Genomic DNA, 14,923 nt, shown 5'->3' with positions numbered 1-14,923 from the left:
TTGCTATCTGAAGTTGATAATTTTGTGTTGGAAAGCGGCTTTGGTGCATTTTTATTTGTCCGATACCGTAGCTGTATGAGCTTCTTTTGATACAGTCACAAATTAATTGGTACCATCATTAAGGATCGGAATCAACGCTTGTTCCAACCTCTTCCATCGGTGAGTCAAGAATGGCACAACCATCGTTCTCGAACAGGTATGCGCAAATGCTTTCAGGTTTCAATTTCACTGGCGAATGCCCAAACGAATGGGAATGTCTTCCGGGAAGGAACATTCTGACACGGTGACGACGACGACAACGTTATGGCTGAACGCTACATGGACTCAATGTTACTCCATGAATGATTTTCCGCCCTGCACATGATGCTACTAGACACGACACATTTGTGTGCTAGATGGGTACTTAATAATTCAATGTAGGATTACTGTCTGTCTGTCAGCTACTCGCTTGCTTCGAACTAATGCTGCAGGCGAGTGGAGGGCGGACAAAAAAATTGATATTGAAATCAGAAAAGACATTTTTAGGTTATCTTCATATAGGAGAATTATGTTACCGGGATACGTTTCACTTTTGCAACCATGAATGTGTGAGAAGCCGTAAAAAGTTTAAATGATGATGAAGCAATGAATTTATAATCAAAGACTCATACTCATCAAAGAATTTAACACACGCTCACCTGGTGGTAATGTAGCCGTTACCCTCGCGATCGTACATTCTGAAGGCTTCTTTCAGTTCCTGCTGGATGGCTTCCGAGTCTTCGTCCTCTATCAGGAAGTTGGAGGCAATGTTGGCGAACTGATCGAAGTTTACCCTTCCGGTTTCCTCTGGATCTTCCTCGTCGATCAGGTCCTGCAGCTCACCTTCGTCAAACTGTTGGCCCAATGTGTTCAGAATGGTGGAGATTTTGACCGTGTCGATGAAACCACACTTGGTCGTGTCGAACATCTGGAATGCTTTGCGCATAATGATAAGCCTCTGCTCTTCATCTTCCTGTGGAATGAAATAAACGAAAGGAAAATGGTTTAATGAAATTAATAATTCGAATATTCAAAAGTTTAACGTTTTATGTTATAACAGATTCAACACTTTTTTTTTCAACATTTTCAACATCCACGTCATGTTTTACTAGAAATCTATAGAGATAAATTTGTACAAAAATTTTCGTCCAATAATTTCTTAATTAGTAGTTCTTTCTCAAATAATTCAGATATCGTGAGTATATTATTGGAAAATTCAACTGTTTGAAATTTTGTAGCAAAAGCATTGAATGGAATCCTTTCTCCGAATTCGAAAAATAACCTCCACTACTGATGAACGTTGCAATCGGGCAAGAATTTATTGATCGTGAGCCAAGGTGCAGTGACATAATCATTAACGATTGATTCACGCGAGATGAAGGTTGCAGTAAACCCATCCCAGTGGCTGCGGTTTAAAATTAATTGATCCATTTTGTGCGGTAGATGATTTCTCGTTTCCTACCGCATAGATGATGGCATGTGTAAGGGGGAAAAAATATTTGACATCTGTTCGGGGAACGATGGAAATGTCACACAAATCCTCGGTTGAGTGAGTCAGAAAATGAGGAATTTATGAGCGATGGTGCGATGGCAGGAAACATTTTGTAGATATATCGGACGGATTTTTTTGACTCTCTCTTTTCACGCTCCCAAGCCGTTCGGAAGATGTTACTTGGAATTTGAATGACAACCTTATCAGAAAATTAATGTTGTTTAAGTCATGCATAAATAAACAAAACCTTCACAATTGAAAAAAGATTTGCGAATTGTTGGAAATTGAATGTTAATAACGAGTGAAGTAATAAATTTCTACAATAAAATTTCAAGGAGTTCCGTCTGTCCAAAGAATTTACGGTATGAGTTGCCAACTTAATTTTAAGCCAAATTCCTCAATGGCTAAATTCCTTCCTTTCGGTATCCCTGTCCCGTTTTATCGACTTTCCCATTGAATATCTACTACTATTGGTACACACAAAATTTGGTAACCTGTTCGCAAGCCATTTCGTGACATACAAACAATATTTCATTTTTATTTATGTAGATGAGCATACATGTTTTTATTTGGATCCAAAGCATGTAATTCAATTAATTGCATCTAGTCTATATGGACTTACTGACGTATTTTGCACAGATGATTCCTGGAGTGCTTCGTGAAGCCCAAGCAGGACAGTTCGGTTTTGCGTAGTCCGATGGATTTAGCTCACGGTTTCGCGCATGTTTTCGTCGCCGGAGATGTTTGTTTTGTTTTTTCCTGTTTTGGAGCGTCTTGCTGGGTAGTGCTTCGTGAAGCCCAAGCAGGACAGTTCGGTTTTGCGTCGTCCGATAGATTTAGCTCACAATTTCGCGCATGTTTTCGTCGCCGGAGATTTTTTTTTTTTCCTGTTTTGGAGCGTCTTGTTGGGTAGTGCTTCGTGAAGCCCAAGCAGGACAGTTCGGTTTTGCGTCGTCCGATAGATTTAGCTCACAATTTCGCGCATGTTTTCGTCGTCGGAGATTTTTTTTTTTCCTGTTTTGGAGCGTCTTGCTGGGTAGTGCTTCGTGAAGCCCAAGCAGGACAGTTCGGTTTTGCGTAGTCCGATGGATTTAGCTCACGGTTTCGCGCATGTTTTCGTCGCCGGAGATGATTGTTTTGTTTTTTCCTGTTTTGGAGCGTCTTGCTGGGTAGTGCTTCGTGAAGCCCAAGCAGGACAGTTCAGACATTCAGAAATGGAATAGTGAAAAGTGAAAAATGAAAAAGTGATTTGTTTGATTTGTGTCCTCAGTACTGTTGGTTTTTGGCTGCCCTAAGTTCACCGAACCATCCGGAAGTGACAGGCAGCACATAAATTTAGAGAATCAATCCGGTGAGTTTGTTCCAGTATGATACTTTTTCTTTTGTGAGTCTTCCGGATCGTTTTTGTCCGCGTCGTGGAACTTCTGATCGTTTCTTGAACGGAAAATGTTATTTTCGGAGTTTGATAATTATGTTCAGATTGCGCATTCTGTCCGGGCGGGTGTTACGCAACTAACAATCGGTCGTGGATGCTTTTTAACCGTTCGATGACCCTGGAGGGATCGATTCTGCTTTTCGTATAATTTTGAGCAGAAAAACCGACTGTGTTATCCTAGGGTGTTTAGTTCGAACGCGCTTCCTTTCGTTTTTCGATTATCTAAAAATACAGTACAGTTTTTCAATGGGCACAGTACAGTTTTTCAATAGGCGTGATTTTTTTTTTTACGCGTATCGTTATTTTATACAATCCGATGACCCTGGAGGGATCGGTTTTGCTTTTTACTGGTTATTGAGCAAAAATATTACTGCACAATCGACAAGCATTTCGCGAAATACTATTTATACTATAAATAAGCTATTGTTTTCTCTTTTGATTGCCGGCATTCAAAAGATTAATTTGAAAACGCTTAAACAACAAATATTTATGGTCTATCGCCAGCTTTCTAGGCGAATCCTGACAATATACCTTCCCCAACCTCCAACTCCGTAGCACTTATGAGGGTGTCGCTGAGTCGGTGGCCTCTCATTAAGTAAGTGCTACATCAACATTTCCTTCCCCTATCCCAAGTTACGGTAAAGATGGGCGTGGCCGGGAATAGCGATATTCATGCTTTTAGTAGTCTTGTTTATGATTTGAACAAGGTATACTCCCCTGCCTTGTTCTTGAAAGTAGTCAGGACGAGACTATTAAAAAGAAACATGAATGTTGCTAGTATCCAATCTACGAAGTATACCGTAACTACGCTAACGCTAACGCTAACGCTATTTTGCACAGATGATTCCTGCAGACTTCCAATAAGAATTTGAAACGTATAATTTAACGATAAAAAGAAAAAAATATCTGTGAAAAGTGTCTGAAAGAATTACTGGCGAAGCAAATGAAAGTAATGTTTCCAGTTACTAGTAGTTTTTAATTTTTTTAATGAACTCCAAGAGAGATTGAAAACATGAATTTCATGATGATGATGTAAGGAATTTTCACATTTAAGGTGGAGTCATGAGAGTCAAACTTTCGATCATATCCTTTCAATATAAAAAAAAAACTGAAGGACACGTATACCAAGTCGGTCGCCTCGCCACTAACAACATCCAACCTTGTGTCATGACTAAGATCGAATGTCTCTGCAAATCTTTTAAAGTCCCAAACGCAATGATAGCGGAACGGCAAGCATGATAAAAGACTCATATAATACAGCTTGTTGTCATAAAAGCTACTTTTAAGCTGCATGACTTCCACTTGGTTTCTGATGACTTACCTTATTTATACCTCACAAATCAGTATTGGGACTCATAAGATGCGAAAGCACTATTTGCATTGCTAATTTAATACTTACCACACCGATATAACGTCACTAACATTGCGTTATTACCAAGGATTACTTAGAGTAAAGTGGGCAAAAGTTCGAGTGGGGTAAGAGTTTCTTTTTGAGATTTCTAGCTTAATTCAAAACAAATCTTATAAATGTCATGGTGGTTCGAATGCTATTCAAGCGACTTTCACTCCAAATATCATAAAAATCGATTGAGATTTGGAATAGTTATGGCGATTTGTTGTTTTTCGACGTGAATATTGTAATTATTGGTCAAACTTTCGTTGCCTGGAACCAATTGAAGATAAAATCTTTTCCAATATTTTATGTGAGGGTGTTTCTAGGCCTATCATAAGGTTGCTTTGAGGTGTATTAGTTTTTGCATAATTGCTTGAAAACAATTTTTGGCCCATAGTGGGGCAAAAGTTCGAATCAGCGGGGCAAAAGTTCGACCCATGTATAAAATCACGGAAAAATTTGCAAATTGCCTAAAATCCACATATTATCTTCAAATTTAGTTAAATTTGTCTGATCGTGTGAAAATTGTCACCAAAATTTTACATTTCCACTTTGTTTTGCGAAAAACTGCTATTTTTGAGTGTATTACAATTAACTCGGTTTGGGCAATTTTTTGATGAAAATTTAGTGTGTATTTTTCGGCAAACTTAAGTTTACGGCTGGTGTAAAGTATGCCTGTCATAAAAGGATCGAAATTTTGTGTTTTAGCCAGCGAACTTTTGCCCCACACTAGATTCGAACTCTTGCCCCACCGGTCGGGCAAATAAGCACCCCGTTTTACTTTAATAAAGACTGCGTTGCCGGAAAATTAAGGTTATAACTAAAAATGGGTAAATATTTTGACACAAGTTTTTTCAGCAAAACTATAGCCAATATGTTGAAGGTTCACTGTATGGTATTTGTTTTGTTTTAACTGCTATTGTTTTCCTGGAAACTTTGATTATACCACTAAGGTCGAACTTTTGCCCCACCTTACTCTATTCCTAATGGTGAAATGCAAAACTGATATGCGTTTTCCTTTTTTTGCGTATTTTCTTCAAAACAGCACGACTGAACTGTCAAACTATGTGAAATGCTGCTTAGTTACCATAAAAAGCGAAAAAAGCTGAATCATCTTCAATCATCATTTATTAAGGCAATTTTACATCCACAAATGCCGAATCATAACAGCGTGCCCTTATTTATGTATTTATGATAACAAAACAGCATTTGTCGATGGCAATCTATCAATTATGGTTCCGCCATATTAATTACACTCCGGTTGCCACAATTTCACTTTTTCAAATCATATTGTCTCCAGGAATTCACTCGTGAGATGCTATGGTGTGATGATTTAACTGACTGAATATAATTTAAAGCACATTTACTACCCAGTCAAACCAAGAAATGTTGAATTCTTCACCTGGCGATTGCAAATGCTAAATAACTAGAAATACGCCACTTTCAGAGGGGGCACCGGCAAATTTACTTCTTTCTCATCACATTTCATAGTAAATCTCACTCGACACTAAAGATTCGAGCGCTATATCCAAATAAATCACTTCAAATAAAAAGCACTGAGAAATAAATTATCACAGACGTGTTTTCAATCTAATTTTGTTTTGTTTACGTTGGAATAAATTCGGCAATAGTTATGATAAAATCATTTTCAAGATGAAGCTACATTCATCCAGAAAAGGTGGCCTCAAAATAGCTATCATAAATGCTATTTTGCTTTATTCGTGTGACATAATTATACTCTTCATAGCCTCTTTCAGAGTGGGCCAACTAGTCACGTTCTAATCTACAAGAGGTTTTGGGGGATGCGATGAAGGCAACCGTGCCTTGACCATGGTTTTATGGGCGTTTATTTATAGCACCCTGGAAGTAATTCGTAAAACTAAAATTGTTACTTGGGATGTTACATTTGAGACGAAAAACTATACTGCCCATAACTGCATATTTGTAACATTCGACTAAAGTAGGCATTGAGTAAATTGAATACCAAGTGTGCATTTCATGGCAGTATGGGAGGAAACTAAAATAAAAAAAAAATAGCAGGAACTCAAAGTGATTATTTGAGGCTGATATTTTGTAAAACTCATATCTCACACTATCTCACTAATTCTGATAGAAATTCCATTGCTATTACATTATGAGGCTCATTTATAATCTCAATGTGACTGTTATGCGGTTATAACAGGCCTGCCCAACCTTTTTGGTTCTTTTTCGACATAAATGGTTGGTGCGTTCGCAAGAATAGACCGATATGAACAAAATTAGTAGCAAATGAAAGCTTTGAGGTATATCTGTCTAATCCGTGCTGAAAAATTTGAAATTTGTATCAACCTTTTTGCTACCGACGCCATTAAATATAAAAAATGATCCGGCCCGCGGGCCGGACTGATTTTTCCCTTTGATGCATCGTTAGCGAAGAGTTTGATACAAATTTCAAATTTTCAGCATAGATTAGACATATATAAAACGAAGCTTTCATTTGAGACTAATTTTGTTCATATCGGTCTATTCTTGCAAACGCATCAACCATTTATGTCTAAAAAGAGCCAAAAAGGTTGGGCAGGCCTGGGTTATAATTACCAATGTGACAAAACAACTGTTTTTTTTTTTTTTAATTTTCTAGAACATACTCACAGATTTCTGTTAGGAGATCGAAAGTATTTATCATTTGATGACTCTCCATTTGGGTGCGGCTTATTTTTCAAAAGTTCTCAAAACCAATAATTCTAGAGCACTGAATTAAACTAACTCATTAAAAAAGAGAAACCTCAAAATCTGAGCTAAAAATATTAACATTTAGAGGTGGCGCAAGCGTCTTGAAGGTGAATTTTCAGGTTATAATAAATGACCTTTAGTGAAGTACACACAAATTTGTTATTTTTCAACCGATTTTCAAACTTTTAGCATCAATACCTTTAAAATTAAATTTATGAAAACTTCGTTTAACACCAAATTTGTCTAAAATCCAAACAAGTTTTATTTAAAAGTAATTCATTCCAAAATTTTCCTCATTTTATTAAAAATTTCATCTTTGTTTGACCATACTTTTATGATTACTCAACCGATTCCAAATCTTTTTACATGCTTTTAAAGCTAATTCAATTGTTTTCAAACCTTTCATACATCACATTTCACTAAAAAAAATGTCTTGACCAACTTATTCAGCAAAAACTGCATAAAAATATGTTTTTTATCGAAAAATGCCAGTTTTTTCTAATCTTTGCCAGTTAAATATTATCTATAAAGCGGAAACTGGTTTTTCTCATTTGTTAAACCTTTGAAAAGGTTTTTACAACAAGTTTTAAATAATATTAAAACAAAAATATGTTTGCATGTGTTAAAAAATATATGCACTATTCAACTCGTAAATGAGGCAAGATGCTTTATAAATTTAAGTTTTATAGAAAAAATGCAATTTCTGGCGAAAAACTTGAACAATCTAAAGAAATTTGATTTTTTCATTGAAAAAAAACATGTTTTTGGGTAGTTTTTGTTAAATAACTAAATCAAAACCATTTTTTAGAAAAAAGTTTGAAAACAACTAAATTTTCTTCAAAAACATGTAAAAAGATTCGGAATCGATTGAGTATGTATGAAGTTATGGTCAAACAAAAATTAATTTTTAGGTAAAATAAGGAAAAATTTGGATAAAAGTTTTTTTTAACTCAGACAAGTTTTGATTTTCGACAAACTCTTTGTTCTACAAAGTTTTCATAAATTTAATTTGGAAGATAATGGTGCAAAAAGTTTCAAAATCAGTTGAAAAATAACAGAGTTATGTTTACTTCACTGAAGGTTTTTTTTTATAACTTGAAAATTTTGAGGTTTCTCTTTTTATATGATTTGAATTCAGTAGAGCACACGAATTTCCGGTTTTGAGAACTTTTGAAAAATAAGCCGCACCCTCTCCATGGTATTAACTCCAATTTGTCAAAAATGTCGAATGTGAGTGTTATGCAGTTATGGGCAGTATAATGAAGCTGGACATTTTTTTAAGAAAATCTAACAGTGATTTGAATCAAATTAAGCAAAAAATTGGATTAAAGCCCCTGTATACCATGACCCCACAGTTATGGATCAAATAGTGTGGAGTCCAACCTATAAAATTCAATAAAACGACATGGAAAACGTAAAATTATAATTTAAAAGCACGAATTGAATCTTTTTAAATTGGAACTTCGGTTAGTAAACTGTTTTGAGTGCAATATTTACATAGGATTGCATAAAAAATAAAAAAATTATCGGTTTCTGAAAACCATATTATGGATCAATTTTCATATTATGGATCAAATTGTGACATATTACGGATCAGTGCGCAAAATCAAGAGATTTTTAACTCAATCCATCTGTATTCCATGATTTGGCGAAAGTTATCAATATGTCACATATTACTGCAAAAAATAGCAGCGTTATAGCTGGAAACAAGGGTAAAATGCCATTTTTGTTGTGATACTGCATTGTAGTAAGTGAGACATGTACTGTTTTCGCTCCACACCAAGTTTTCCACCTATTTTTGTCTGCTAAAAAATGAAATTTCCAAACCTTGTTGTTTTATTAGTTTTATCCTTAGTGCTATTGCCTGAAAATGTCGAATCCAATGCTTAAAATGGTAGAACTCTACATTATTTGGAAGAGATCCATAACCGTGGTAAACAATCATTTCCTGGTCCATATTATGGATCACTAGTTAGAAGTGCCAATATTCGGTATTTAGAATCAACAATCGAGAAAAATGTTTTCCACAGATGAATTCATACTATATCGAAACGAACGAGCATGTTTTATAGTATAACATTTGTACCACCTGTGGGGGCGAATGAATGGCGAATGAATGCTGACGGCACTTCTTACAGAAAATGACCATATAATGATAGCTGTGTGGTATCAACTAAACATTTGTCAAATACACTGTTATTTAGCGGTTGAATGTTGTGCTTAGCATTACAAATGGTAGAAGACAAATAGTATAACATGGGAAAAATATGTTTTAGGTCAACGTTTATGTTTTGAGCGAGTTATCCGATGTTGAACGCCAAAGTGATCCGTCACTGTGGGTGATCCGTAACTGTGTGGGCATGGTATTTTGGGTGGCAAATTGATAAATAAAAAAAAATGGAAAATTTTATTGCATAATTTATGATTTTTTTTTACAAAGCCCTATTTTCAATAAAGCCGCCGATGATTTTGTTTTTGGAAAGTGTTTCACACAGATTTTTTTTTGTAAACTAGTACCTTCAGAAGATCTACCTAAAATTTCACACGAAATGTCGTTTGGAACTGTATGTGAAGTCTAAAAATATAGCTGATGAGTTTCCCTGGAAAATATATCCAAGAATTGTGCGATAGATTTCATCTTCATTCTTAAAATTCCGTAGCATAGTTTCTGTGTCTCTGGAATATCAATACTTCACTTATCATCCTACTCCAAACCAAAAAAATGTATCATATACTTAATTTAATTAGGTACGCTTCGTTTGCAATAGACATACAAAATAGCGAAACAAATCTATGACTTAGGTGATAAATTATAGTCCCATATTTCAACGCCAATTCTATTTCGGTTAAAATTTGGGTTGAAGTTTCCTTTACCTTTATTTTATCATTAACCTTTCGTTGACAATACTTCGTTGACTGTGGTGAAATTTTCACCACAGCTCAAAAATAACTTGAAATTTGCTAAACTGTACAAGCAGACCTTTTCGCAAACAAACTTTTGAGTTATTGCAAATCTTTAATTTTGACAAAAAACAGAAGTAATTTTCAAATGAAGTTATTTAAAGCAATACTCCCTTTTACAAAATTGATCAATTTCTTGAGATATACAAGATTGTACAATAACATTTTTCAGTAAAATTGATTATTTTCAAAATGTTTCCAATACAAACTTATGCCACTTTTTACAAAATGGGTTCTTTGCAATAATTCAAATATTTGTGTTGTAAATCTTTTACTGAGTAGTAGTGTCACTTCTGATACCTATCAATACCACCTGAAACTAGGAACACAGACATTTCAACGAAAATTGAAAGGTCTGCGCACAAATTAATGTTTTCATCATATGTGGAGTATCTTCACAATGAATATGAGGCTGTCTTTGATCAGGGTAGTTGATTGCCGTGACTCAATAATGGAACAAGCGGTTCGATGCTTGACTGCATTTCTTTACCTCTTGTCGCTACCATGAGTTTGGGATCTTAGCTGAAAGCGGTGTAAGTTATATTAAATTCGATTCTAATAATTTTCAAATCTCGAATCTAGATTTGTCAAGTACCTACTGGTAGCATAACCCATTTAGAATCAAAATATTCACTTCAACACAAACACACTGTTTCTTTAATGCACTTCTGACCACACATCACAATCCAAATCCATCGTCAATTTCGCACTAAATCAACCAAATTGTGCCAGCCAGGCAAGTGTTATTCCGGGAAACGATGTCGTTAACTATTTACTTCTCAGCCACTAATTGAAACCGGACCAGAGCCATCCCGATTCGTCTGAATTAATTTCAAACCAATGAAAACCACGCCGTCTTCTCCTCCCGACACTGAACGGAAACGGAAACAATTATAAGTGGAGAAACACTCACGTCGTAAACTGCAATACTGCTCGCTCGGCGAAGGTTTTTGGAAGCCATGCTGGAGCCGGTAGTTTCCAATAAAATAGACTAGAGGGACAAACACCAACCAGGTGTTAAAGATTTAAGTCCAAATCCAAAAAAATGGGACCAAACCGCGATCGCACGACGACGACTGATCAATTCTCTGTCTTTCTAGGTCCGACCTAGATCTTCGACTGATCACCAATTTTTGTTTCCGATTGACCGCAACCCATCGGGCAGAACAAGAGGCAGAAGAGTTGCGCCAACCAGAACCGGAGGTGCGCAATCGAACCGAACGCCGATACCTAACAAATCAAACTGAACCTGAAATCGGATTATTGGGACCTGCTTTCTTTTCGGAGCAAAAACAAAAAAAAAACGGGGAAGTTGCCAATTTCGTAAGCTGTCCGGCATTGCATTTTTGGTGGGGTATGGGGATTGGTGGTACTGGGCGAGGATACGCAGGAGGAAGTCTATGAGTGGACCAATTGCCAAACCCTTGGCGGTCCCGAATAGGAATCCGTTTTTTGGCCGGTGGTGGTGCTGCTGGTGATGAAAGAACATCGGTAACAGAGCGGTAAACTGACACGAACTGCAAGTGGCATGTTTGTTTATCAACAGGGTGGTGTGAAAGATTTGCTACATTACGGGACAAATTAAATTTGTGTTACTTTGGACAAGATGTCGATGTCAAAGACTTTTCATTGTCAACAATTTTCGAAGTTTAAAACAAAACATAAGTTCCAGTTTTATTCTTCTTCTTTTTGGCATTACGTCCCAACTGGGACAGATCTTGCTTCTCAGCTTAGTGTTCTTATGAGCACTTCCACAGTTATTAACTGAGAGCTTTCTTTGCCGAATGACCATTTCTGCATGTGTATATCGTGTGGCAGGTACGAAGATACTCTATGCCCTGGGAATCGAGAAAATTTCCTTTACGAAAAGATCCTCGACCAGCGGGATTCGAATCCACGACCCTCAGCATGGTCATACTGAATAACTGTGCGTTTGCCGCTACGGCTATCTGGGCCCCTTTTATTACAAAGACCAAAATTTGGAGAATATAAGAAATAATCCTAAAAGACGCTTGCTTTGAAAAGAGAAATAGATAATGTTGAAAATTGTATCAATATGAGCAATAAATTCAATACAGTAGAATTTTTTCGTTGGACAAATTGGCATAAAGCTAAAAGGTGGTAATCCTACTTGGATACCATTTAGGGAAAAACCTCTTAGAAGGTCACTTCTATGTATTCACTGAATATGGTTGCTTCCACGAACAAAAGCAAGGGTGAATCTCTTAATTCACAACTCCCCTCAAAAAACATCACATCTTTGCAACCTCTAGCCCAGGCTTTTTGATTCAAGTGAGGAAACAAAGGGTGCCGCCCATCGTGGTCAGTTGTTCAGAATTTGGGGGATTTAGGCAGGAGATCTTGAACTCCATTAGGGGAATCAAGGTTTCCTTCCAAATCGCAAAGAAAGGAGACTGTCGCGTTTTGCCGGAAACTCCTCAAGATCGCAAACTTCTTCTCAAACATCTTGAAGGAAAGAAGCATAATTTTACGGATACGAGTGGATGCGAGTACCTGACACTGAAAAAGGCTGCAAGTGGTAGTCGAAATACGCATATCTATCAAAGATAAGAAACTAGGGCGGAATTAAAAGGTGCAAGGTACTCCAATCTACTTTTTTGTTTCTTCATTGAGATCCTACTCAGAGGATTCGAGTACATTAAAAAGAGGAATGATATTTTTACCTATGACGATAAAACTGAACGTTCGTTCAAGATCGTTTTGAAAGGTCTTTCAATTTACTATAAGTCTTCTGAAGAGATCAAATATGGAATAAATACTTGGAATTTCCCCAGTCCAAGTAATCATTATTAAAATGAGAACCCAATCTGGACTTTCTCAAGAATATTATTCAGTTCCTTTTAAAAAAGTTATCTAGATAATATTGGAGCTTTAGGAAAAGCAAGACTAATTTGCAAAAACCTGGAGGAAATTTCCAAAACCCCACTCAGTGCCGTCGGTGCCAAAAGTGGGGTCATGGTACCAAACATTATCGCATGGATGCTAAATGTATGATTTGCGGAGGTTCTTCTCACCTTAAGATCGTTTGTCCTGTAAAGAAAGATAGCAAAAAGTTTTTATGCGCAAATTGTGGAGCAAGTCTAACTTTTGTGATTGCCCTTTGCGCAAACAAATCGTTGAGGTTCGCACCAGGCAGATAAAAGGTAATGTTTTTTGTAGCCGAAATTCCTCAGCCAGAATCTCCAACACTTCTCATTTTTAAGTTAATTATCGCTTGCATATTTATCAAAGCCATTAGGTAAATTATTATCAAGCTAATTTTATTCCGTCTGGCAACCAGGTTCGAGTTTTTTTATTTCGAATTAAAACTCACAAAGAAACTCCTATGCCAATGTTGTCGCAGGTAACTTCAGTTTCTCCTCTTCAAATATTCTTTTATCGGGTAACCGTTTGATATGTTTCAAATCAAATGGAAATACCCATGCTTATGCCGCCGTAAGTCACTTCTATTTCGTTTCTTCATCAACGGCAAATCCGAACAGAAAATCATCAGAAAATGTACCTGCTTCTAATAACATGCTGTGGCATGTGCATCCCACATGTTAGCAAATCCCATTTCCAAATTTTAAGGGACCACTCTAGTGGCACCCCACAAAGAAAATAGCAAACGTTTTACAATGCCATCGAACTGATTTATGCGGCGAACGAATATGAGCCCATAAAGCAGTTCGATGACTTAAAGCCTGACCCGGCAAAAAAATAGGCTGGGATCATATTACATTCTGAACACGCAAACAGCGTGTGGTCGTCAAGCGCAATTCGGTTTGGCGCAATTAGCCTTCTCCGTATCTCTCTCTCTCTGAGCATTCTCTTTTTCGGTGTCGATCACTGATTGGTGATCAAATACATAACAATACATAAGTGCTTTCAAGTGTCTCCGAACTAAATAAGTGTCAGAATAATTTTGGATAACTGAATAAATCAATTTTGTCTTGACCCTCAAACCGAGAGGTTCGTTTGCCATTTTAATTATCGAGGATGATGACAACCAAAAAGGAGACTTTTTCTACATGGCTACCAAAGTGACAGGCTACCAAAGTGAAAAAGTGTGAAAAACAGTTGTGAAGATTTTGAAGTGAAGATTTTGCACCATGACGGTGACATCGATCTTAATTATAATGCTAGCATTAATTTTGATGTGCGCAACAGTGGCATTAATGCAGCAAATAATCACCGAGTGGGCTAAAGGAATGGAAAAGGCACAATTTGCCATATTAACGAACTAACTGAAGTGAAATAAAACGGACAAGGAGCGTTAGAACAGTGTAGTTTGAGTGAATCAGCAACATGGGCACTACGGAGTCCAAGAACACGGAAAATAAAGGTGACCCACAGGTCCAAGTACTCAATAGATTAGAAGTACACGAAAGTTTACACCAGAAAAACGATATTAAACTGAACATTATTCTAATACTAGTAGTACTACAACTACTAATCATGTTTTACCGCATGTATAAGGAACATTCACGGAAGCATAATAAATAAACTAAGTGAGGTTTAAAAAAAAAAGTACAAACAGTGTCGAACTCGAAAAACGGTCAGTTTTTTTTCAGGCATCTATCTCGCCTCTAAGAGATAAACAGTGGGGCAGTAGCCCATAATAAAGAAAGTAGCCGAATCTAACATGATGAATGAACGCGAGACCCTTGCCTGAGGCCGGCAACAGTAGCAGCGAATAGCAGCAGAAAAGTGAATCATCATTAAAAGCGAGCGTAGAGGAGTGCGCCTCCGCCACAAGGAACAGCAATCGAACCAGAATTCAGCGTCGAGGAGTGCGCCTCCGCTAAACGGGTGGAATGGTTGTAAGATAAGTAAAGGATTTGTTTTTACTTTTAATGTTTATAGATATAAGATTAGCAAAATATTAATGATACAGCTTGAAGAGGATGTT

At 36.8% G+C, this 14,923-nt stretch overlaps 1 protein-coding gene across 2 annotated transcripts in view; it reads right to left on the bottom strand.

The window, feature by feature from the left end:
- Positions 1-14,923, bottom strand: part of LOC5575841 (troponin C) — a 59,800-nt gene that overhangs the window by 23,224 nt on the left and 21,653 nt on the right. Inside the window, exons 1-2 of one of the 2 annotated variants that reach the window (XM_021847250.1) lie at positions 10,925-11,253; positions 678-991 (exon numbers count right to left, since the gene is read on the bottom strand). In XM_021847250.1, coding sequence (XP_021702942.1) covers positions 678-991; positions 10,925-10,972 — 362 coding nt within the window. In that variant the 5' untranslated portion in view covers positions 10,973-11,253. Of the gene's footprint in view, positions 1-677; positions 992-10,924; positions 11,254-14,923 lie in introns of those variants that run through there. The other variant, XM_001662201.2, reaches the window with a different exon arrangement.

This window comes from Aedes aegypti, chromosome 2 (genome assembly GCF_002204515.2).
Source record: "Aedes aegypti strain LVP_AGWG chromosome 2, AaegL5.0 Primary Assembly, whole genome shotgun sequence".
In the NCBI taxonomy this organism is placed as follows: Eukaryota; Metazoa; Arthropoda; class Insecta; order Diptera; family Culicidae; genus Aedes; species Aedes aegypti.
Note: the sequence above shows the minus strand (reverse complement) of the source record. Positions and strands in the feature narration are given on the sequence as shown.